At 43.0% G+C, this 24,193-nt stretch overlaps 1 protein-coding gene across 3 annotated transcripts in view; it reads left to right on the forward strand.

Moving 5' to 3' along the window:
• The window catches only part of ASH1L (ASH1 like histone lysine methyltransferase), a 98,641-nt gene that overhangs the window by 12,250 nt on the left and 62,198 nt on the right, over positions 1-24,193 (forward strand). For all 3 annotated transcript variants that reach the window (XM_064732280.1, XM_064732281.1, XM_064732282.1), the window contains exons 2-3: positions 3,439-3,961; positions 17,394-22,155. In XM_064732280.1, the coding sequence (XP_064588350.1) occupies positions 3,545-3,961; positions 17,394-22,155 (5,179 nt within the window). In that variant the 5' untranslated portion in view covers positions 3,439-3,544. The remainder of the gene's footprint in view (positions 1-3,438; positions 3,962-17,393; positions 22,156-24,193) is intronic.

A 24,193-nucleotide genomic window follows, 5' to 3' on the forward strand; every position in this document is an offset into this window, starting at 1 on the left:
CTCCTGCCCTGCCCCAGCAAGCACAACCTGTGTGAATGTTCCTTTTCCCCAGCTGTGTTTGTGAACTGATGCCCACTGGCTCCGGCTCCGCTTTCCTGGTGGAAAAAAAATGAAATTCTTTTCCTCCAAATCAATAATCAATTAATTCTGTTCCTCAGAGAATGAAATGCAGAATATCGCTGGGATTTGCCATGGCTTCCATTTGCCTGCAGCTCTCCCAGTGAATCCACAACCTGCAAGGGCTAACCGGGCTCTGGTTATAAATAAAAAAATAAATTAATTTGATGGTCGACATTAAAATCTGTAGCCATCATTTGAAATGGCACGTGGATAATTTGGAAATTATAATAATTTATATTTAAAAGAGTTTGACAGATAAATTGTGGTTTTGAAGGAGGTGAATGGAGGTGTTGGTGTTGTGGAAAATCAGCTGCTGTGCTTGGCTGAAGTGCCATTGTTTGGGTTTCTGTATTATTATTTATATATTGGTTTTATGTGTTATATATAGGCTTTATATATTATTTATATATTGGTTTTATATAGTATATATAGGGTTTATATATTATTATTTATACATTGGTTTTATATATTATATATAGGGTTTATATATTAATATTTATATATTTGGGTTAGATATTATTTATATATTGGTTTTATATATTATATATAGGGTTTATATATTATTATTTATACATTGGTTTTATATATTATATATAGGCTTTATATATTATTATTTATATATTTGGGGTAGATATTATTTATATATTAGTTTTATATATTATATATAGGGTTTATATATTATTTATATATTGGTTTTATATATTATATATAGGCTTTATATATTATTATTTATATATTGGTTTTATATATTATATATAGGGTTTATATATTATTATTTATATATTGGTTTTATATATTATATGTAGGTTTCTATATTATTATATATTTGGGATAGATATTATTTATATATTAGTTTTATATATTATATATAGTGTTTATATATTATTATTTATACATTGGCTTTATATATCATATGAAGGGTTTCTATATTATTATTTATATATTGGGGTAGATATTATTTATATATTAGTTTTATATATTATATATAGGGTTTATATATTATTATTTATATATTGGGGTAGATATTATTTATATATTGGTTTTATATATTATATATAGGGTTTATATATTATTATTTATACATTGGTTTTATATATTATATACAGGCTTTATATATTATTATTTATATATTTGGGGTAGATATTATTTATATTTTGGTTTTATATATTATATATAGGGTTTATACATTAATATTTATAGATTTGGGTTATATATTATTTATATATTGGTTTTATATATTATATGTAGGTTTCTATATTATTATATATTTGGGATAGATATTATTTTTATTTTGGCTTTATATATCATATGAAGGGTTTCTATGTTATTTATATATTTGGGTTAGATATTATTTATATATTGGTTTTATATATTATATATAGGGTTTATATATTAATATTTATATATTTGGGTTAGATATTATTTATATATTGGTTTTATATATTATATATAGGGTTTATATATTAATATTTATATATTTGGGTTAGATATTATTTATATATTGGTTTTATATATTATATGTAGGTTTCTATATTATTATTTATATATTTGGGTTAGATATTATTTATATTTTGGTTTTATATATCATATGAAGGGTTTCTATATTATTATTTATATATTTGGGATAGATGTTATTTATATATTGGTTCTATATATTATATATAGGGTTTATATATTACTATTTATACATTGGTTTTATATATTATTTATAGGCTTTATATATTATTTATATATTTGGGGTAGATATTATTTATATATTGGTTTTATATATTATATATAGGGTTTATATATTATTATTTATATATTTGGGGTAGATATTATTTATATATTGGTTTTATATATTATATATAGGGTTTATATATTAGTATTTATACATTGGTTTTATATATTATTTATAGGCTTTATATATTATTATTTATATATAGGGGTTATATATTATATATAGGTTTAGATAATATTATTTATTTATTGGTCTTATGTGTTATTATCTTAATATTGGCTGTGTATATTATTATATCTATTGGGTTTATATCTATTATTTATATATCTTATTATTTCTATATTGATTATATATTATTATACATTTGTTTATATATTATTATTTATATAAAACCAAATACATATCATATATGAAACCAATATATATTATTATATATTGATTTTATATATATTATATATTGGTTTTATATATATTATTTATATATTGGTTTTATATATTATATATATTTGGTTTATATATTATATATTGGTTTTATATGTTATTATATATTGGTTTTATATTTTATTTATAAATTAGTTTTATATATTATTTATATATTAGTTTTATATATTATTATACATTGGTTTTATATATATTATTTATATATTGGTTTTATATATTATGTATTGGTTTTATCTATTATGAAACCAATACATAATTTTTGGTATATATATATATAGGGTTTATATATTATTATATATTGGTTTTATATATATATATATACACACATATACATATATATATACACACATATACATATATATATATATATATAATTTTGGGTATATATATTGATTGTATATTTTATTTATATATTAGTTTTATATATATTATTTATATATTGGTTTTATATGTTATATATTGGTTTTATATATTATATATTTGTTTTATATATATTATTTAAATATTTGTTTTATATATTATATATATTTGTTTTATATATTATATATATATATATTGGGTTTATATATTATTATATATTGGTTTTATATATATATAATTTTGGGTATATATATTGGTTTTATATTTTATTTATATATTTGTTTTATATATTATATATTGGTTTTATATCTGTTATATATTGTTTTATATATATTATTTAAATATTTGTTTATATTATATATATTTGTTTTATATTATATATATATTGGTTTTATAGATTATTATATATTGGTTTTATATGTTATATATTGGTTTTATATTATTATTATTATTAATAATAATAATAATATAAAACCAATTATAAAAATTATTATAAAATTATAATATAAAATTATATATTAAAAATATATATAATTATTATAAAATTATTATAAAATAATAATAATAATAATAATAATAATAATAATAATAATAATAATAATAATAATAATAATAATAATAATAATATAGTTCTGCATTGGTAATGATAATGATAATAATGATAATGATGATAATGATGATAATAATAATAATAATAGTTCTGCATTGGTTTTCTATTTCTCTGTTGTTTTTATTTCACATTAATTTAATTTCTGCTAGAAAACCCAAGTTGATGCTCTCTGTCCTTTCCTCCCCAGAGTGGAAGATGCCGACTGCCCGCAGGGCCCAGCTCTCCTGAGGAACCGATCTCTGTAAATCCTCCCTAAAACCAACCCAAACCCACCAGCAGGCCAATCCTGTGTGATGGACCCTCGCAGCACTGCTATGTTAGGCTTGGGTGCTGACTCTGAAGGGTTTGCTGGCAAAAGCCCCTCGGTGGCAAACGTTGGCACCTCGGTGGGCACGGGGGAAGCGGAGCTCGAGGGCTGCAGCAAGGAGGAGGAGGAGGGGAGGAGGAAGAGCAGGGAGGGCGAGGGCGATGCCCAGCAGCAGCAGCAGCAGCAGCAGCAGCAGCAATTCTCCGTGAAGGAAACCAACTTCTCCGAGGGAAACCTCAAACTGAAGATTGGCCTGCAAGCCAAGAGGACAAAGAAGCCTCCCAAGAACCTGGAGAATTATGTCTGCAGGCCTGCCATAAAAACCAGCATCAAGCAGCCACGGAGGGCTCCCAAGGCTGGGAAGATGACAGAGGAGAAGAACGAGCACTGTCCTGCAAAGCAAGTGAGTGTTGTGGCTCTGGGGTGGTTTGCAACTCATGGGACATTTCAACTTGGGTTTCAAAGCTTCCTCATCCCTGCAGCACTTTGTGCTTTCCTCATCTCTGCTGCTGTTCTGTGTAACCTCTGATGCTGAGGTGGCAGGAGGTTGAAATGGTTTGATTTTGTGGCCATTAGGAGGAAAAAATGCTCTTTGACAGCGTGCCAGTTTGTTGTTTCAACAGCAGTGAAAGATGATTCCCACCTTCAGCATTTGTCATTGCTGAAAAGTGCTGGGGAGATTTTCAGTCTCTTTTCTGGAGCAAAGTGGAGAGGTTGGGATGTCTTGTCTCTCTTGGGATGGGGCTCTGGATGTGCTGTGCTTGAATTTCTTTTTTTCCTACCTGTTCCCAGCACTTGTTTTGCTGTGTCTCCCCTGTCACTGCTCAGGCAGGGGCTGAAAAGTAACCCAGACTTTTCCAAATGAATTAAAAACCAGCCTGGTGATAACTGATTGTAAATCAGTGGCTGCAGAGATGTGCCAGGGCTCTTCCAAACAGCAGCAAGCAGCCCTGCCTTGAGGATTTGTTTTTGTGATCTCCATGATGTAATCAGAGCAGATAGGGAAAGCAGGATAAATGGCAAGGATTACAAATATAATTGCATAGATGCTGAATTTTTGAAGGGTTTGGTTACAGCCTGCTCTTTTTTTTCCCATAAACATAAAATTTTTGGTAATTAAGGTTTGGAATATTAAGGTTGGAACTCCTGCAAGTCGGAGTCCTCCCTTTGCAGGGATTTCTGTTCCTGCTCCAGAGCTTCCCAAGGCTGAAGCGTTTCCATTTCTCCAGCTGTGTCCTGTTCCCAGGGCTCCCTGCATCCACCTGGCCTGGCAGAGCCTGCCCAGGGCAGGAAATTCCTCACCTTGTGCTGAGGTGGTGTGTGCCTGCCATGCCCAGACCTCTTCCTGTCCCCTGGCATTCCCTCTTCCTGTCCCCTGGCATTCCCTTTTCCTGTCCCCTGGCATTCCCTTTTCCTGTCCCCTGGCATTCCCTCTTCCTGTCCCCTGGCATTCCCTTTTCTTGCACCCTGCCATACCCAGACCCTTTCACTTGGCATACCCAGACCTTTTCCTGTCCCTTGGCATTCCCATTTCCTTTCCCCTGCCATACCCAGTTCTTTTCCTTTCCCCTGGCATACCCAGACCTTTTCCTGTCCCCTGGCATTCCCTTTTCCTGTCCCCTGGCATTCCCTTTTCCTGTCCCCTGGCATACCCAGACCTTTTTCCTCTCCCCTGACATTCCCAAAACTTTTCCTTTCCCCTGACATTCCCAAAACTTTTCCTATTCTCTGGTATACCCAGACCCTTTCCTGTCCCCTGCCATACCCAGACATTTTCCTGTCCCCTGACATACCCAGACCTTTTCCTTTCCCCTGGCATTCCCTTTTCCTTCTCCCCTGCCATACCCAAACCTTTTCCTGTCCCCTGGCATTCCCAAAACTTTTCCTTTTCCCTGGCATACCCAGATCTTTTCTTGTCCCTTGGCATTCCCTCTTCCTTTCCCCTGGCATACTCAGACGTTTTCCTGTCCCTTGCCATACCCAGACCCTTTTCCTTTCCCCTGCCATACCTTTTTGCTCTCCCCTGGCATACCCAGATCTTTTCCTTTCTCCTGGCATACCCATTTCCTTTCCCCTGACATTCCCAAACCTTTTTCCTGTCCCTTGACATACCCAGACCCTTTCCCCTGGCATAGTCAAACTCTTTCCCTTGGCATACCCAGACCTCTTCCTGTCCCCTGGCATTCCATTTTCCTGTTCCTTGGCATACCCAGACCCTTTCCCCTGGCATACCCAGACCTTTTCCTTTCCCCTGGCATACCCTTTTCCTTTCCCCCAGCATACCCAGACCTTTTTCCTTTCCCCTGACATTCCCAAACCTTTTCCTTTCCCCTGGCATACCCAGATCTTTTCCTGTCCCCTGGCATTCCCTCTTCCTTTCCCCTGGCATACCCAGACCCTTTCCCCTGCCATACCCAGATCTTTTCCTTTCCCCTGGCATACCCAGACCTTTTCCTGTCCCCTGACATTCCCAAACCTTTTCCTTTCCCCTGCCATACTCAAACATTTTCCTGTCCCTTGCCATACCCAGACCCTTTTCCTTTCCCCTGCCATACCTTTTTGCTCTCCCCTGGCATACCCAGATCTTTTCCTTTCTCCTGGCATACCCATTTCCTTTCCCTGACATTCCCAAACCTTTTTCCTGTCCCCTGGCATACTCAAACCCTTTCCCCTGGCATACTCAAACCCTTTCCCCTGGCATACCCAGACCTTTTCCTGTCCCCTGCCATACCCAAACATTTTCCTGTCCCCTGCCATACCCAGACCCTTTCCCCTGACATACCCAGACCCTTTCCCCTGACATACCCAGACCTTTTCCTTTCCCCTGGCATTCCCTTTTCCTTTCCCCTGGCATACCCAGACTTTTTCCTTTCCCCCAGCATACCCAGACCTTTTTCCTTCTCCCCTGCCATACCCAGACCCTTTTCCTCTCCCCTGACATTCCCAAATATTTTCCTTTTTCCTGGCATACCCAGATCTTTTCCTGTCCCCTGGCATTCCCTTTTCCTGTCCCCTGCCATACCCAGACCCTTTCCCTTGGCATACCCAGACCTCTTCCTGTTCCCTGGCATACCCAGACCCTTTTCCTCTCCCCTGACATTCCCAGACCCTTTCCTCTGCCATACCCAGACCTTTTCCTTTCCCCTGCCATACCTTTTTGCTCTCCCCTGGCATACCCAGATCTTTTCCTTTCCCCTGCCATACCTTTTTGCTCTCCCCTGGCATACCCAGACCTTTTCCTTTCCCCTGGCATTCCCTTTTCCTGTCCCCTGGCATACCCAGATCTTTCCCTTTCCCCTGGCATACCCAGACCCTTTCCTGTCCCCTGACTTACCCAGACTTTTTCCATTCCCCTGGCATTCCCTTTTCCTTTCCTCTGCCATACTCAGACCCCTTTCCCCTTCCATACCCAAACCCTTTTTTCCTTTCCCCTGGCACTCCCTGGCTGGAATTGCCCTTGAGGAAGAATCACCCTAAAGAGAAGGGAAATTTGGGCATGATCTCATCGTGGCCTTCCAATGCCAGGGAGAGAATTTGAACAATGGCCTGGAGTGCCAGGGCAGGGGGAATGGCTTTACCCTGCCAGAGGGCAGGGCTGGATGGGATTTTGGGAATTAGGAATTGTTCTCTGGGAGGGTGGGCAGGCCCTGGCACAGGTGTGGGTGCCCCTGGATCCCTGGCAGTGCCCAGGGCCAGGCTGGACTGGGCTGGCATGGTGGAAAATGTCCTTGCCATGGCACTGGAAGGATTTTAGTCTATTTTAACCCAAACCATTCCATGGTTCTATGAGAACATTGCCCAGAAATCCCCTTGCACCTGAACTGGGGGGCTGAGGAGCTGAAACTCCTGAGTTCACCAATCTTTGGATGCTGAGGATTAAATACATGAAAACAGATTTCCCAGAGAAGCTGTGGCTGCCCCTGGATCCCTGGAAGTGCCCAGGGCCAGGTTGGACAGGGCTGGGATGGTGGAAAGGGTCCCTGCCATGGCACTGGAAGAATTTTAGTCTATTTTAACCCAAACCATTCCATGGTTCTATGAGAACATTGCTCAGAATTCTCCCCACCCAAAAATCCCCTTACACCTAAACTTGGGGGGTGAGGAGCTGAAACTCCTGAGCTCCCCAATCTTTGGATATTTGGGAATAAACACATTAAAAGATTTCCCAGAGCAGCTGTGGCTGCCCCTGCATCCCTGGAAATGTTTAATGCCAGGTTGGACAGGGCTGGGAAGGTGGAAGGTGTTTGTCCATGGCACTGGATGAATTTTAAGGTTTATTTAAACCCAAACTATTCCATGGTTCTATGAGCACATCACCCAGAAAAATTCCCCTCACTGAAAATCCCTTGCACCAGAACTGAAGGAGTGAGAAGCTGCAAATGGAGATGAAACTCCTGAGTTCACCAATCTTTGGATGTTTGGGATTAAATACATGAAAACAGATTTCCCAGAGAAGCTGTGGCTGCCCCTGGTAGTGCCCAGGGCCAGGTTGGACAGGGCTGGGATGGTGGAAAAGGTCCCTGCTATGGCACTGTTTTAATTTTTGGGTTTATTTTAACCCAAACCATTCCATGGTTCCATGAGAACATTGCCCCCACTAAAAATCCCCTTGCACCTAAACTGAGGGGTGAGGACCTGAAACTCCTGAGCTCCCCAATCTTTGGATATTTGGGAATAAACACATTAAACAGATTTCCCAGAGCAGCTGTGGCTGCCCCTGCATCCCTGAAGTGCCCAGGGCCAGGCTGGACAGGGCTGGGAAGGTAGAAAGGGTCTCTGCCCATGGCACTGGATGAATTTTAAAATCTATTTTAACCCAAACCATTCCATGGTTCCATGAGCACATCACCCAGAAAAATTCCCCTCACTAAAAATCCCCTTGCACCTAAACTGGGGGGGTGCAGAGCTGAAACTCCTGAGTTCACCAATCTTTGGATATTTGGGATTAAATCCATTAAATCAGATTTCCCAGAGCAGCTGTGGCTGTTTCTGGGAGTGCTCAAGGCCAGGTTGGACAGGGCTGGGATGATGGAAAGGGTCCCTGCCATGGCACTGTTTTAATTTTTGAGTCTATTTTAACCCAAACCATTCCATGGTTCTATGAGAACATTGCCCAAAAATCCCCTTGCACCTAAACTGGGGGGGTGAGGAGCTGAAACTCCTGAGCTCCCCAATCTTTGGATATTTGGGATTAAATTCATTAAATCAGATTTCCCAGAGCAGCTGTGGCTGCTCCTGGAAATGCCCAAGGCCAGGTTGGACAGGGCTGGGATGGTGGAAAATGTCCCTGCCATGGCACTGGAAGAATTTTAAAATCTATTTCAACCCAAACCCTTCCATGGTTCCATGAGCACATTGCCCAAAAATCCCCTTGCACCTAAACTGGGGGGCTGAGGAGCTGAAACTCCTGAGCTCACCAATCTTTGGATGCTGAGGATTAAATACATGAAAACAGATTTCCCAGAGAAGTTGTGGCCGCCCCTGGATGCCTGGGAGTGCCCAGGGCCAGGTTGGACAGGGCTGGGATGGTGGAAAGGGTCCCTGCCATGGCACTGTTTTAATTTTTGGGTCTATTTTAACCCAAACCATTCCATGGTTCCATGAGAACATTGCTCCCACCAAAAATCCCCTTGCACCTAAACTTGAGGGGGTGAGGAGCTGAAACTCCTGAGCTCAGAAATCTTTGGATATTTGGGAATAAACACATTAAAACAAATTTCCCAGAGCAGCTGTGGCTGCCCCTGCATCCCTGGAAGTGTTTAATGCCAGGTTGGACAGGGTGGGATGGTGGAAAGGGTCCCTGCCATGGCACGGTTTAATTTTGAGTCTATTTTAACCCAAACCATTCCATGGTTCCATGAGCACATTGCCCAAAAATCCCCTTGCACCCAAACTGGGGGTGGGAGCTGAAACTCCTGAGCTCCCAATCTTTGGATATTTGGGATAAACACATTAAACAGATTTCCCAGAGCAGTTGTGGTCCTGCATCCTGGCAGTGCTCCTAATGCCAGGTTGGACAGGGCTGGGATGGTGGAAAATGTCCCTGCTATGGCACGGTTTTAATTTTTGAGTTATTTTAACCCAAACCATTCCATGGTTCCATGAGCACATTGCCCAAAAATCCCCTTGCACCTAAACTGAGGGGGTGAGGAGCTGAAACTCCTGAGCTCCCCAATATTTGGATATTTGGGATTAAATCCATTAAATCAGATTTCCCAGAGCAGCTGTGGCTGCCCCTGCATCCCTGGCAGTGCCCAGGGCCAGGCTGGACAGTTTGGAGCAGCCTGGGATGGTGGAAAGTGGGGAATGAAATCTTTAAAATCCCTTTTAGCCCAGAGCAGTCTGGGATTCTGAGCAATTCCTGATGTGCTTACAGAACGAGTGTGCTGGATGTGGTGTGTGAGGGCTGGAATTGCATTTTCAGACTCTGCACTGCTCTCCCATTGGGTTCCTGCACTGCCAGCAGTGTTTGCATCCAGCCCAGTGAACACAAAACTCTGAAATAAATGTCTTTATTTCACATTCTTCCATTTCAGAACAAGCTTATTATTTCTAATGATGTTTCTAACTTTGGCTTGAAAACACCAGAAGAGTTGATGGCAGTTTGTTATTACGCTGATGGTTTTCTTTTATTTTTTGTAACTTTTTCTTTCTTTTTTGGCTTTTTTTTGACAATACTCTGTTGCAATGAGTTGAGCTTTGGAACAGTGGAATATCCAAGCACTGATTTCTCTTGAGGTCTGGATTGAGGTGGCTCCTGCAGCTGAAAATCTCTTATTCAGGGGAGGAATATTATTGATATTGATATATAAAGTGTATAACGTATAATATATAATGTAAAATATATAATGTATAACATATAATATATAACATATAATGTATAATATATATAGTATATTATATATACTATATTATATGTAGTATATAATATATAGTATATAATATGTAGTATACAATATACAATGTATAATATAAATATATAAAATATATAATATTATTATATTATATATTATATATTATGTATTATATATTATTTATAGTATATTATATATTATATATAATATATAGTATATAATATATAGTATATAATATGTAGTATACAATATATACTATATACTATATTATATGTAGTATACAATATATAGTATACAATATACAATGTATAATATAAATATATAAAAATAAGTATAAGTAATTTGTGTAAATAAATTATATTTATAAAGTCTATAAATATATATAATATTGCTATTTTATATTACAACATAATCATCATAAGTATAAATATAAATAACTAACAATAATAGTTATGAATATAAATATGATATAAATTAATATAGAATAATAATATAAATATATAAAAGATAAATAGAAGTGATTTTGTATAAATAATTTATATAGTCTATTAATATACAATATATATTTATAATATAATTCTATATTATATTGCAACATAATTATCATAAATATAAATATAAATAACTAACCATAATAATTATAAATATAATATAAAATAATATAATGTAGAATAATAATATAAATATATCAAATAAATATTAGTAATTTTTTTAAAAAATAAATTATATAGTCTACAAATATAGAGTATATATTTATAAGATAATTATATTATATATTATATTATACCATAATCATTATAAATATAAATAACTAACCATAATCATTATAAATATCAATATAATATAAAATAATATAGAATGATAATATAAATATGTAAAAGATAAATATAAGTAATTTTATATAAATAAATTATATTTATATAGTCTATAAATATATATACATATAATTAATGTAATTAAATTATTATATATATTAGTATTTTATATATATTATATTATATATATATATTAATTATATTAATATAATATAAATGTAATGTAAACATAGTATAAATATAAATATATATAAAATCTTAATATAGCATAAATATAAATATATTTAATATATATATAAAATAAATATTTTTATAAATATAAAACTGCATTTCTGCAGGGGAAGCAGGGCTGAGGAAGGAATGAAGGGCTGGATGAGCATGTGGGAATCAGAAAAACAGAAACTTCCAGAGGCACAGAAGGGTTTGATTTGCAGCCTTAGGAGAAGCTTGGATTGATGTAAAAATGCAGCACCCAGATATTAAACAGAAAATAATAAATTTCTATTTCTGTGGTTGTAAGTAAAAATATGCTTTAAATATGTGAGAAACTATAGAGCAAAAATATAGCACACAGATATTAAACAGAAAATAATAAATTTATATTTCTGTAGCTGTAAGTAAAAATATACTTTAATTAAGATGGTGAAGGATTTATAAATTAAGAGTTTGGAAGTTATAACAGAAACATATGTGTACAAATTAGACAAAAGCATCCTCAGTGCAGCAGAAGTAAAGGTGATAACTTAGAAAAGTAAAATAAATTCTGTGGCAACTGCCTGTTGGTTTAGAAAGTTATACGTTGGTTTGGAAAATGATATTTGTTTGGAAAATTATATTGGTTTAGAAATTTGTATTTCTGAATTCCTTCCTTGTTTAGAAGGATATATGTTAATTTAGAAATTTGTATTAGTTTAGAAATTTGTATTAGTTCAGAAAGTTATATATTGGTTTAGAGAGTGATATTTGTTTAGAAAGTTATATTATTAGTTACTAGTTTGCAATAATACTATTTTATAATAATTTATGATAATTCTAACAATAATGAATAGTAGTATATACTATATAATATACATAATTATATATATAGTATATTGTTATAATGTTATATATTATTTTGTGCAGGTGACAGTGCTGGCTGTGCCCAGCTGGGATCTGGGGTTTGTTCCTGGGGTTTTTTGGGATTTATTCCAGGGTTATTTGGGGTTTATTCCTGGGGTATTTTGGGGTTTATTCCTGGGGTTTGTTCCAGGGGTGTTTTGGGGTTTGTTCCTGGGGTATTTTGGGGTTTGTTCCTGGGGTGTTTTGGGGTTTGTTCCTGGGGTTTTTGGGGTTTGTTCTGGGGGTTTTTGGGGTTTGTTCCTGGGGTTTGTTCCAGAGTTATTTGGGATTTATTCCTGGGGTATTTTGGGGTTTGTTCCTGGGGGTTTTTGGGGTTTATTCCTGGGGTATTTTGGGGTTTGTTCCAGGGTTATTTTGGGGTTTGTTCCTGGGGTGTTTTGGGGTTTGTTCCTGGGTTTTTGGGGTTTGTTCCTGGGGAGTTTTGGGGTTTATTCCTGGGGTGTTTTTGGGGTTTGTTCCTGGGGTTGTTTTGGGCTTTGTTCCTGGGGTTGTTTTGGGTTTGTTCCTGGGTGTTTTGGGGTTTGTTCCTGGGGTGTTTTGGGTTTATTCCTGGGGTGTTTTTGGGGTTTGTTCCAGGGGTGTTTTGGGGTTTGTTCCTGGGGTTTGTTCCTGGATGTTTTTGGGGTTTGTTCCTGGGGTTGTTTTGGGGTTTGTTCCTCAGGGTTTTTGGGGTTTGTTCCAGAGTTATTTGGGGTTTATTCCAGGGGTGTTTTGGGGTTTGTTCCTGGGGTGTTTTGGGGTTTATTCCTGGGGTATTTTGGGTTTGTTCCTGGGGGTTTTTGGGGTTTGTTCCTGGGGTTTTTGGGGTTTGTTCCGGGGTTATTTGGGTTTATTCCTGGGGTATTTTGGAGTTTGTTCCAGAGGTGTTTTGGGGTTTGTTCCAGGGTTATTTGGGGTTTGTTCTGGGGGTTTTTGGGGTTTGTTCCTGGGGTGTTTTGGGGTTTGTTCCTGGGTTTTTTGGGGTTTGTTCCTGGGGGTGTTTTGGGGTTTGTTCCTGGGGTTTTTTGGGGTTTGTTCCTGGGGTATTTTGGGGTTTGTTCCTGGGGTTTGTTCCTGGGGGTTTTTGGGGTTTGTTCCTGGGGGTTTTTGGGGTTTGTTCCTGGGGTTTGTTCCTGGGGTTTTTGGGGTTTGTTCCTGGGGGTTTTTGGGGTTTGTTCCTGGGGGTTTTTGGGGTTTGTTCCAGGGTTATTTGGGGTTTATTCCTGGGGTATTTTGGGGTTTGTTCCTGGGGTGTTTTGGGGTTTGTTCCGGGGGTGTTTTGGGGTTTGTTCCTGGGGTATTTTGGGGTTTGTTCCTGGGGTATTTTGGGGTTTGTTCCTCGGGGTTTTTGGGGTTTGTTCCAGGGTATTTTGGAGTTTGTTCCAGGGTATTTTGGAGTTTGTTCCAGGGTTATTTGGGGTTTTTTCCTGGGGTATTTTGGGGTTTGTTCCTGGGGGTTTTTGGGGTTTGTTCCTGGGGTGTTTTGGGGTTTGTTCCTGGGGTGTTTTTGGGGTTTGTTCCAGAGGTGTTTTGGGGTTTGTTCCTGGGGTGTTTTTGGGGTTTGTTCCTGGGGGTTTTTGGGGTTTGTTCCTGGGGTGTTTTGGGGTTTGTTCCTGGGGTTTGTTCCTGGGGTATTTTGGGGTTTGTTCCTGGGGTGTTTGGGGTTTGTTCCTGGGGTATTTTGGGGTTTGTTCCTGGGGTTTTTGGGGTTTGTTCCAGGGTTATTTGGGGTTTTTTCCTGGGGTATTTTGGGGTTTGTTCCTGGGGTATTTTGGGGTTTGTTCCTCGGGGTTTTTGGGGTTTGTTCCTGGGGTGTTTTGGGGTTTGTTCCTGGGGTTTTTTGGGGTTTGTTCCTGGGGTTTGTTCCTGGTTGTGTTTCCCATTGGTGTCCAGGGCAGGGTCAGTGCTGGCACATCTGGGCTGATGTGGCTGAAGTTGATTTTCCTGATTCCCTCAGTGTATGGGCAGTGGGGTCCAGTTCTTCCACTGTTGCCTCTGCACAGAAAATTTCCTTTTTATTCCTGAAGTTTGGGGCTGTGCATGATTGCAGTTTGGTTTTGGTGTCTCTAATACTCTTACTCCTCCTTAGTGGAGTACCTGCTCTTCTCTTCAACCAAAAATCTGAAATTTTTACTGATACAGAATTGCAATAAGAAGTTTTGACTCTCTGGCTGATGTTGTGAATTATTTTCATGTTTCTGCAGCCACTGCAACCTTTTCCAAAGGAAACATCTCAAGATGTTTTTGTTAAAAGTTACTGTATAAAATTTTGTTCTTCAAAATTTCCCTCCAAAATGTTTCTCTTAATCATGCTGATTATTAAGTAGATTTATAGGGGAAAAAAATTCCCCAATAAGAATTTTGGGTTTAAAAATGACAGACTTTTTTGACTTCTTGTCTGACATCTCACTAGATGCTTCATGTTCTTTGAAATAATTCTCAGTGTGCTTGGAAAGCTCACTCACCCTTAGATGAGAAAACTTTCCAGGGCACACTCGTTCAGCTTTCAAAGGATCTGTGTTTGATGCTAAAGCCTTGTTTTCAGAATCCTGGCGTCTTGCTCAGATCAAAGCTGCTGTTTGGAAGGGTTTTGTTAGTTGTGTATTTATTATTGAAGTGTCTGTTCAAACTTGCCAGGCCTTTGTTTGGAAATGGAGGTGAGCAGGGAAAAGCAGAGCCTGCCAAGAAGTGTTGGGTACCCAGTGAGGGCACCACAGAACCTGGCCCAGGGGTGGCACAGCACCCAGGAGGAGCAGGAAAAAAAAGAATAAATAATGTGCAATGTAAATACAGGCATGAGGAGCTGAATTCCCAAGTCAATATTTAGGTGGTTTTTTTGAAGTCTGCTGAACAAAGGAGATTTTTCTTCCGAAGTTCCTGTCAGAATTTCAGGCTGGAGGAGGAGGAGGAGGAGGAAGCTCTCTGAAGGCTTTAGCAGTCATTGGTGATTCTCTGGCACTCAGAGCCTGCCCCAGGGAATTCCAGGAGCGTTGGATGGCAGGCTCAGGGGGTTCCTGTGAGTGCCAGGCCTGGAGGTGGGCACAGAGAGCCCCCTGTGCCCTGGATTTGGGGTGCAGAGGCTCCCCCATTCCCCACACAGCTGCTTTTCATCTCAGCAGTGCCCAGCTGGATCCAGGCTGCAAATTCCTGCTTAAGTGCAGCTGAGTGAACAAATCCTTCATGATCAGCACCAAAATTGGTGTTCCAGAGGAATCCAGGCTGTCCCTTCCTTCAGCATCCATAGGAACAGCTCTGGGATCAGGTGCTGGAAGTGCCTTTGCCATACCAGCTTTTATGGGATCAGGTGCTGGATGCAGAGCTGTGGCATTGGTGTCTTTCTCTCCATATTTTGTGTTTGTTCTGGGAGGTCCCAGGAGGTTTCAAATTGGGAATGAAATCACATTCATTGTGACTTTGGGCTGGGAGGGAGCTTAAAGCCCAGCTTATTCCACACCCTGCCATGGCAGGGACACCGTGCACTGTGCCAGCCTGGCATTGGGCACTGCCAGGGATCCAGGGGCGTTGGATTGCAGGCTCAGGGCGGTGCCACGCTGACTCAGGGGCTTCCTGTGAGTGCCAGGCCTGGAGGTGGGCACAGAGAGCCCCCTGTGCCCTGGATTTGGGGTGCAGAGCTGCTTTTCATCTCAGCAGTGTCCAGCTGGATCCAGGCTGCAAATTCCTGTTAAGTGCAGCTGAGTGAACAAATCCTTCATGATCAGCACCAAAATTGGTGTTCCAGAGGAATCCAGGCTGTCCCTTCCTTCAGCATCCATAGGATGGTTCCATCCCATAGAACATCCATCTGGGATCAGGTGCTGGAAGTGCCATTGCCTTATCAGCTTTTATGGCAGAGGGATGCAGAGCTGTGGCATTGGTGTCTTTCTCTCCATATTTTGTGTTTGTTCTGAGAGGTCCCAGGAGATTTCAAATTGGGAATGAAATCACATTCATTGTGACTTTGGGCTGGGAGGGAGCTTAAAGCCCAGCTTATTCCACACCCAGCCATGGCAGGGACACCGTGCACTGTCCCAGCCTGGCATTGGGCACTGCCAGGGATCCAGGGGCAGCCACAGCTGCTCTGGGCACCTGTGCCAGGGCCTGCCCACCCTCACAGGGAGGAATTTCTCCCGTTTATCCAACCTAAATTTCCTCTCTGTCAGTTTGAAGCCATCCCAGTGCTCCATCATGGCTTCCTCTGGACCTGCTCCAACAGCCCCGTGTCCTCCTGATGCTGGGGACATCACAACTATGGGCAGAATTATCATAGAATTGTCATCATTATTTCCTTCCATCCCCAGCCCCTGCACTGCAGAGATGTGTGTAAAGAATGTCCTTCCAAAATGAAATATGAATTTATTGACGTGCTCTCAGTAAGATTTATGATGTGTTGCAGTTTTGATTTTAACCTTTACAGAATAAAGTTCAAGTTTGGTGAGGTGGTGAGTTTCAGTTATTCCATTTGTGCACATTATCACCCCCTTCTCCTTTATGCAAACAGAATAATTTGACTTATTTTATTTAGTTTGTATTTTTGATGGTCAGAGTTGGGCAGGGAGGAGCAGGGGCAGGGTGGCAGTGCCAGCCCTGCCCTGCCAGGGCCCTGCTCAGCTGCTGCTCAGCACCACGTGAGCTCTTCAAGTGCTCTCACACTATAAATAGCCCAGCACTTTGTTGGTAGTGAGTTTTTATTAATAAACATCAACAGTATTTTTGGAGGATATTTTTAATAATCGGGGGACAGACTAAATGGTTTTTATTTCCGGACTAGGAGGGAGTTTGGGTTTTGTTAACATCAGCAAAGCCTCAGCGTGTCCATTAAAACATTTTGGTTTCAATGTGAGTTATCACTATTATTTGCTGAATGTGTTTATTTTATTATGCCATTATTTAAATTACTGATATTACTATTGTTTGTTTTGAAATTAATTGGATCATGAAGCCTCTGTTTATGCAGTAACCCTGATACCAGAGCAAGTGTTAATCACATCAACATTAAAAAATACTGTGTTACTCAAAGTGAAACTTTGTACCCTGTCCCTAAAGACTTTTTTTGTTTATTAACTTTTAGGACCCTTCCAAGTCTTACAAGAAAGCTGGAGAAGTTGCCCCTGTTGAGTTACACGTGGAAGAAGGTATCGAAGTAGAAACAACCCCTTTATCTAAGAAAGTTTCCCCATTGCATTCTGAAATGACAGATTATATCAAATCATCTCCTCCGACCCTGATCAGTAGCCATAACTCTGATTTAAAGGATAGAACAGAAATTAACGGAGCAACAACTGTCACAGAAAAATTGGCTCAGCTTATTGCAACTTGTCCTCCTTCCAAGTCTTCCAAAACCAAGCAGAAGAAGCCTGGGAGTGGAAATGGAGCTCCATCTGGTTTGGTGAAAGACTCTGGGAAGAAGCTGCCGGGAGCTGTGAGTGCCAGTGGGTTGGTTAGCAGAGATTTGGTGAAGAAGCTGCCGGGCTCTGGCATTGCTGTTGGCTTGGTGAACAAGGACTCAGGGAAGAAGCCATTGGGCATTGGCAGCGCTGCCATATTGGTGAACAAAGACTCTGGGAAGAAGCCCCAAGCAATCAGCCCCTTGATTGGATTGGTTAACAAAGACTCTGGGAAGAGGCCCCCAGGGATCAGCACTCCAACAGGGTTAGTCCACAAGGATGCAGGAAAGAAGCAGCCCGTGGGCAGCAGCTCTGCAGTTGGGTTGGTCAGCAAAGATGTGGGGAGGAAACTTGCAGGGATCAGCACTCCAAGTGCCCTGCCCAGCAAGGAGCCTCTCAAGAAGCCGGTAGGGATCAGCACTCCAGCAGGATTGGTGAACAAGGATGCTGGCAAGAAGTTGTTGGGAATAAATAATCCCGCAGGTCTGCTTAGCAAGGATTGTGGAAGGAAGGTGCCAGGCCCTGGGAACAGCACAGCTCTGGTTAACAAAGACTCTGGGAGGAAGACCCCGGGGATTGGCAGCCCCATGGGACTGGTGAGCAAGGAGCCTGGGAGGAAGGTGCCAGGAATGAGCAGTGCTGTGGGATTGGTGAGCAAGGAGTGTGGGAAGAAGCCAGCAGGGATTGGCAGCCCAGCTGGTTTGGCTACCAAGGACTCTGGGAGTCTGAAAGCAGATTCCCTCGTGCCCTCCTCAGAGCCCTTTAAGCTTCCTTGCAATTCAAACCTCAGCAGCCTTGAAAGCCACGAGCCTGCGGATTTACTGAAGGAAAACACAACCAGCAAAACCTTTGAGAAGCACATTATGAGACAGAGCAAAGAAAGCATCTTGGACAAGTTTTCAATTCGGAAAGAAATTGCTGACGTAGGCAAGGAGATGTTCAGTGAAGGAATGTGTGTTCCACAGGATGCCTACTCATCCAGTGAGAAAGGGATTTATGAAACATCAAAGCACGAGAAGCAGCCTCCGGTTTATTGCACTTCGCCAGACTTCAGGACAGGAGGTGCCTCGGAGGTGTCGACGGCCAAGTCCCCGTTCAGCGCGGTGGGAGAGGGGAATCTCCCATCTCCTTCCCCCACCGTGTCCGTGCCCACCCTCAGCAGGAGCCTCTCCACAGCCTCCTCCCAGCTGGCGTCCAGCTCATTGCACTTAAGCTCCACGGCAGAGCTCCTGGAAGGCATTTCAGACCCCATGGGCAAAACGCCCTTCTCCTCGGACAGCTCCCTGCTGGGCCTGAACAGGACACTGAACCACACCCTCAGCACTGATTTTAAAGGTGCTGAGAAGGATTTAAGTGATTCAAAAGCGTCTTACGTGGAAACTTCGAGAACAAGTCCTCCCACAGGGAAGAAGCCCATTTTGGCAGCTGAGACAGGCATCCACGCTACTGTCACCCCTTCGGTTGTTAGTTTTACCAGCTTGTTTGGGAGCAAGCAGTTCCTCAAGATCGGTGCAATAGCTGCATCTGAGAAATCCTGCCAAGGAGCAAAAAACCTGAGCAGCACTCAGCAATCAAAGCCTTTAAAGAAAAGGAAAGGGAGGAAGCCACGATGGACTAAGGTGGTGTCGAGGAGCGCGTGCCGACCTCCGAAGGGTCTGGAGCTGGAAAGGTCCGAGCTTTTTAAAAACATTTCATACAGTGCACTATCGAGCAGTAATTTGGAGCAGGCCAAATTCCTGAAAAACATCGGATCGTCCTCGTTTGTGGAGCATGAATTTGTCAAACATCAGTTGCCAAAGCTGAACGAAGCTAATGGACAGTCCCTGGCACTGCTGGCTGAGACTGACAAACAAACTCCAAAGTTCTACAGCTCTCACAAACAGCCCTCCAGCTTGTGTATGTCGGATGATTTCTTACCTGACATTTACAAACCCAAGAGAGGAAGACCAAAATCCAAGGAAATGCCAGAACTCGAAGGTCCCCCCAAAAGAACTCTTAAGATCCCAGCATCAAAAGTCTTCTCAGTGCAGTCAAAAGAAGAGCAAGAACCTCCGATTTTGCAGCCTGAAGTTGAAATTCCCTCGCTAAAACAAAGCTTATCAGGACAAGCTTTTCCTAAAAAGAGGGGGAGACCTAAAAGGCAGATCCGGTCATCAATAAAAATGAAACCGCCTATTCTGTCTGTGGCACCTTTTGTTGGAACGGAGAACTCGAGCAAGATGGGGCCTGAAAGTGAACAGCACCGACCCGGGGAGTTCTTTGAGAGGAAGGAGCAGCTCCGAGGGCCAGAGGAAGTCCAAAGCCCCAGTATTTGTAGCATGAGTGATTTGGAAGTAGACTCAGACAGAAAAGTTGCCAAGAGAAATAATGGCCAGTTAATGAAAACAATTATTCGAAAAATAAATAAAATGAAAACTCTGAAGCGCAAGAAACTCCTGAATCAGATTCTGTCCAGTACAGTGGAACCAAATACCAAAGGGAAGATGCAATCCAAGCTCCACAACACCGTGTCAACTCTTGCTGCCACCTTCGGTTCAAAACTGGGCCAGCAAATCAACGTCAGCAAGAAAGGAACGATTTACATAGGAAAAAGGAGAGGGAGGAAACCTAAAGCCGTCCTGAACGGCCTTTTAGCCAGCAGCGCCGCCAGTCTGACCGTTCTGGAGAAATCTGCCCAGCAAGCTCCTGGCTCGTCCCTGGGACAGGTCCTGCCCCACCTGCTGCCCTCGGCAGCCGCCCCCTCGGAGATCCTGCCGTCCCCGGCGTGCTCGCAGTCGTCGGCCGTGAGCGGGGGGCAGAGCCCCGTCAGCAGCGACGCCGGCTTCATCGAGCCCAGCCCGGTGCCCTACCTGCACCTGCACCCCCGGCAGGGCAGCGTGGTGCAGACCCTCGCCATGAAGAAGGCGGCCAAGGGCCGGAGGAGGTTGTCCCCACCCACGCTGCTGCCCAACTCGCCGTCGCACCTGAGCGAGCTGACGGCGCTCAAGGAGGCGACGCCGTCGCCCGTGAGCGAGTCGCACAGCGACGAGACCATCCCCAGCGACAGCGGCATCGGCACCGACAACAACAGCACCTCGGACCGCGCCGAGAAGTTGTGCGGGCAGAAGAAGAAGAGGCACTCGTTCGACCACGTGTCCCTCATGCCCAGCGAGACGTCCGCCGTGCTCGGCAGCCTGAAGGAGAAGCACAAGCACAAGTGCAAGCGCCGCGGCCACGATTACCTCAGCTACGACAAGATGAAGAGGCAGAAGAGAAAAAGGAAAAAGAAGTACCCTCAGCTGCGAGGGAGGCAGGACCCCGATTTCCTCGCTGAGTTAGAGGAGTTGATAAGTCGATTAAGTGAAATTAGGATAACCCACAGAAGTCATCATTTTATACCCCGGGATTTGCTGCCTACCATTTTTAGGATAAATTTCAATAGTTTCTACACCCACCCTACTTTTCCTTTAGATCCTTTGCACTACATAAGAAAACCTGATTTAAAGAAAAAGAGAGGCAGGCCTCCAAAAATGCGGGAAGCTATGGCAGAAATGCCTTTCATGCATAGCCTGAGCTTCCCCCTGTCCAGCACCGGGTTCTACCCCTCCTATGGCATGCCTTACTCGCCCTCTCCCCTGGCAGCTGCTCCCATAGGATTAGGTTATTATGGAAGGTACCCTCCAACCCTTTACCCTCCTCCACCCTCTCCTTCCTTCACCACCCCCCTACCCCCACCTTCCTACATGCATACAGGCCACCTGCTCCTCAACCCCACCAAATACCACAAGAAGAAGCATAAACTCTTGCGCCAGGAAGCTTTCCTCACCACGAGCAGGACTCCCCTGCTGTCCATGAGCACGTACCCCAGCGTCCCCCCCGAGATGGCCTACGGCTGGATGCTGGAGCACAAGCACAGGCACCGCCACAAGCACCGGGAGCACCGCTCCTCCGAGCAGCCCCAGGTCTCCATGGACACCATCACGGCCAACAGCTCCTCCAGAACGGTGCTGGAGTCCTTGAAGCGCTACAGGTTTGGCAAGGAGGCTGTTGGAGATAGGTACAAACACAAAGAGAAACACAGATGCCACATGGCTTGTCCTCACCTGTCGCCTTCCAAGGGTTTGCTAAGCAGAGATGAGCAGTGGGTCAGGAGAGAACCTTCGGAGCCCAATTCCTTGGCGCTGGGATTGCAGACACCTCTGCAGATTGACTGCTCTGAAAATTCCCCAGCCCTGTCCCTGGGGGGATTCACTCCCAGCTCAGAGGCAGCCAGCAGCGATGAACACACGAACCTTTTCACAAGTGCAATAGGCAGCTGCAGAGTCAGCAACTCTGCCAGCACCAACGGACGGAAAAAGTTACCGGAGAGCCCCGGGCTGTTCGGCGGGCAGGACACGGCGCTGAGCCGGCCCCTCCGCAAGGAGCCCGGGCCTTCCTCCCTGGACAAGGCCCTGCAGCCCCTGGCAGGTAAGGGAGATCGGCTTTCCATGAGTTTTGCTGAGTTTTGTTGTATCAAACACAGCTGGAGCAATGGTCAGGTGAGGTTTGGGCTCTGCAGGGATCAGTGTTGGGGTTCTGCCCTCACCAAGAGCTCTGTTCCATGAGTTTTGCTGGGTTCTGTTGTACTAAACACAACTGGAGCAGTGGCAGGTGAGGTTTGGGCTCTGCAGGATCGTTCTGGGGTCCTGCCCTGCCCCTGCCCTCACCAGGAGCTCTGTTCCATGAGTCCTGATGGGTTCTGTTGTACCAAGCACAGCTGGAGCAAGGGGCAGGTGAGGCTTTGGCACTGCAGGATCATTCTGGGGTCCTGCCCTGCCCCTCACCAAGAGCTCAGTTCCATGAGGTTTTATGGGTCCTTTTGTACCAAATCCAGCTGGAGAAAGGGGCAGGTGAGGTTTGGGCTCTGCAGGATCGTTCTGGGGTCCTGCCCTGCCCCTGCCCTCACCAGGAGCTCTGTTCCTGTGAGTTTTGCTGGGTTCTGTTTTATCAAACACAGCTGCAGCAATGACAGGTGAGGTTTGGGCTCTGCAGGGATTGGTGCTTGGGTCCAGCCCTCACCAAGAGCTCTGTTCCATGAGGTTTTATGGGTCCTTTTGTACCAAATCCAGCTGGAGAAAGGGGCAGGTGAGGCTTTGGCACTGCAGAATCATTCTGGGGTCCTGCCCTCACCAAGAGCTCTGTTCCATGAGTTTTGCTGGGTTCTGTTGTACCAAACACATCTGGGGGACAGGTGTGGCTTTGGCTCTGCAGGGATTGGTGCTTGGGTCCTGCCCTCACCAAGAGCTCTCTCTGTTCCATGAGTTTTGCTGGGTTCTGTTTTATCAAACACAGCTGGAGCAGCGGCAGGTGAGGCTCTGGCTCTGCAGGATCATTCTGGGCTCCTGCCCTGCCCCTGCCTCACCAAGAGCTCTGTTCCTGTGAGTTTTGCTGGCTTCTATTGTACCAAGCACAGCTGGAGTAATGGTCAGATGAGGTTTGGGCTCTGCAGGGATTGGTGCTTGGGTCCAGCCCTCACCAAGAGCTCTGTTTATGAGTTTTGCTGGGTTCTGTTGTGCCAAACACAGCTGGAGCAGCGGCAGGTGAGGCTCTGGCTCTGCAGGATCATTCTGGGCTCCTGCCCTGCCCTGCCCTCACCAAGAGCTCTGTTCCTGTGAGTTTTGCTGGGTTCTGTTTTATCAAACACAGCTGCAGCAATGACAGGTGAGGTTTGGGCTCTGCAGGGATTGGTGCTTGGGTCCAGCCCTCACCAAGAGCTCTGTTCCATGAGGTTTTATGGGTCCTTTTGTACCAAATCCAGCTGGAGAAAGGGGCAGGTGAGGCTCTGGCTCTGCAGGATCATTCTGGGGTCCTGCCCTCACCAAGAGCTCTCTCTGTTCCATGAGTTTTGCTGGGTTCTGTTTTATCAAACACAGCTGGAGCAATGGTCAGGTGAGGCTTTGGCACTGCAGGATCATTCTGGGGTCCTGCCCTGCCCCTGCCCTCACCAGGAGCTCTGTTCCATGAGTTTTGCTGGGTTCTGTTGTACCAAACACATCTGGGGGCCAGGTGAAGCTTTGGCTCTGCAGGGATCAGTGCTTGGGTCCTGCCCTCACCAAGAGCTCTGTTCCATGAGTCTGGCTTGGTTGTGTTGTTCCAAAAATGGCTGGAGCAGTGGCAGGTGAGGCTCTGGCTCTGCAGGATAGTTCTGGGGTCCTGCCCTGCCCCTGCCCTCACCAAGAGCTCTGTTCCATGAGTTTTGCTGGGTTCTGTTGTACCAAGCACAGCTGGAGCAATGGTCAGGTGAGGTTTGGGCTCTGCAGGATCGTTCTGGGGCCCTGCCCTGCCCTCACCAAGAGCTCTGTTCCATGAGTTTTGCTGGGTTCTGTTTTACCAAACACAGCTGGAGCAATGATCAGGTGAGGTTTTGGCTCTGCAGGGATTGGTGCTTGGGTCCTGCCCTCACCAAGAGCTCTGTTCCTGTGAGTTTTGCTGCCTTCTGTTGTACCAAACACAGCTGGAGCAAGGG

Source organism: Zonotrichia leucophrys, chromosome 25, assembly GCF_028769735.1.
Source record: "Zonotrichia leucophrys gambelii isolate GWCS_2022_RI chromosome 25, RI_Zleu_2.0, whole genome shotgun sequence".
Classification (NCBI taxonomy): domain Eukaryota; kingdom Metazoa; phylum Chordata; class Aves; order Passeriformes; family Passerellidae; genus Zonotrichia; species Zonotrichia leucophrys.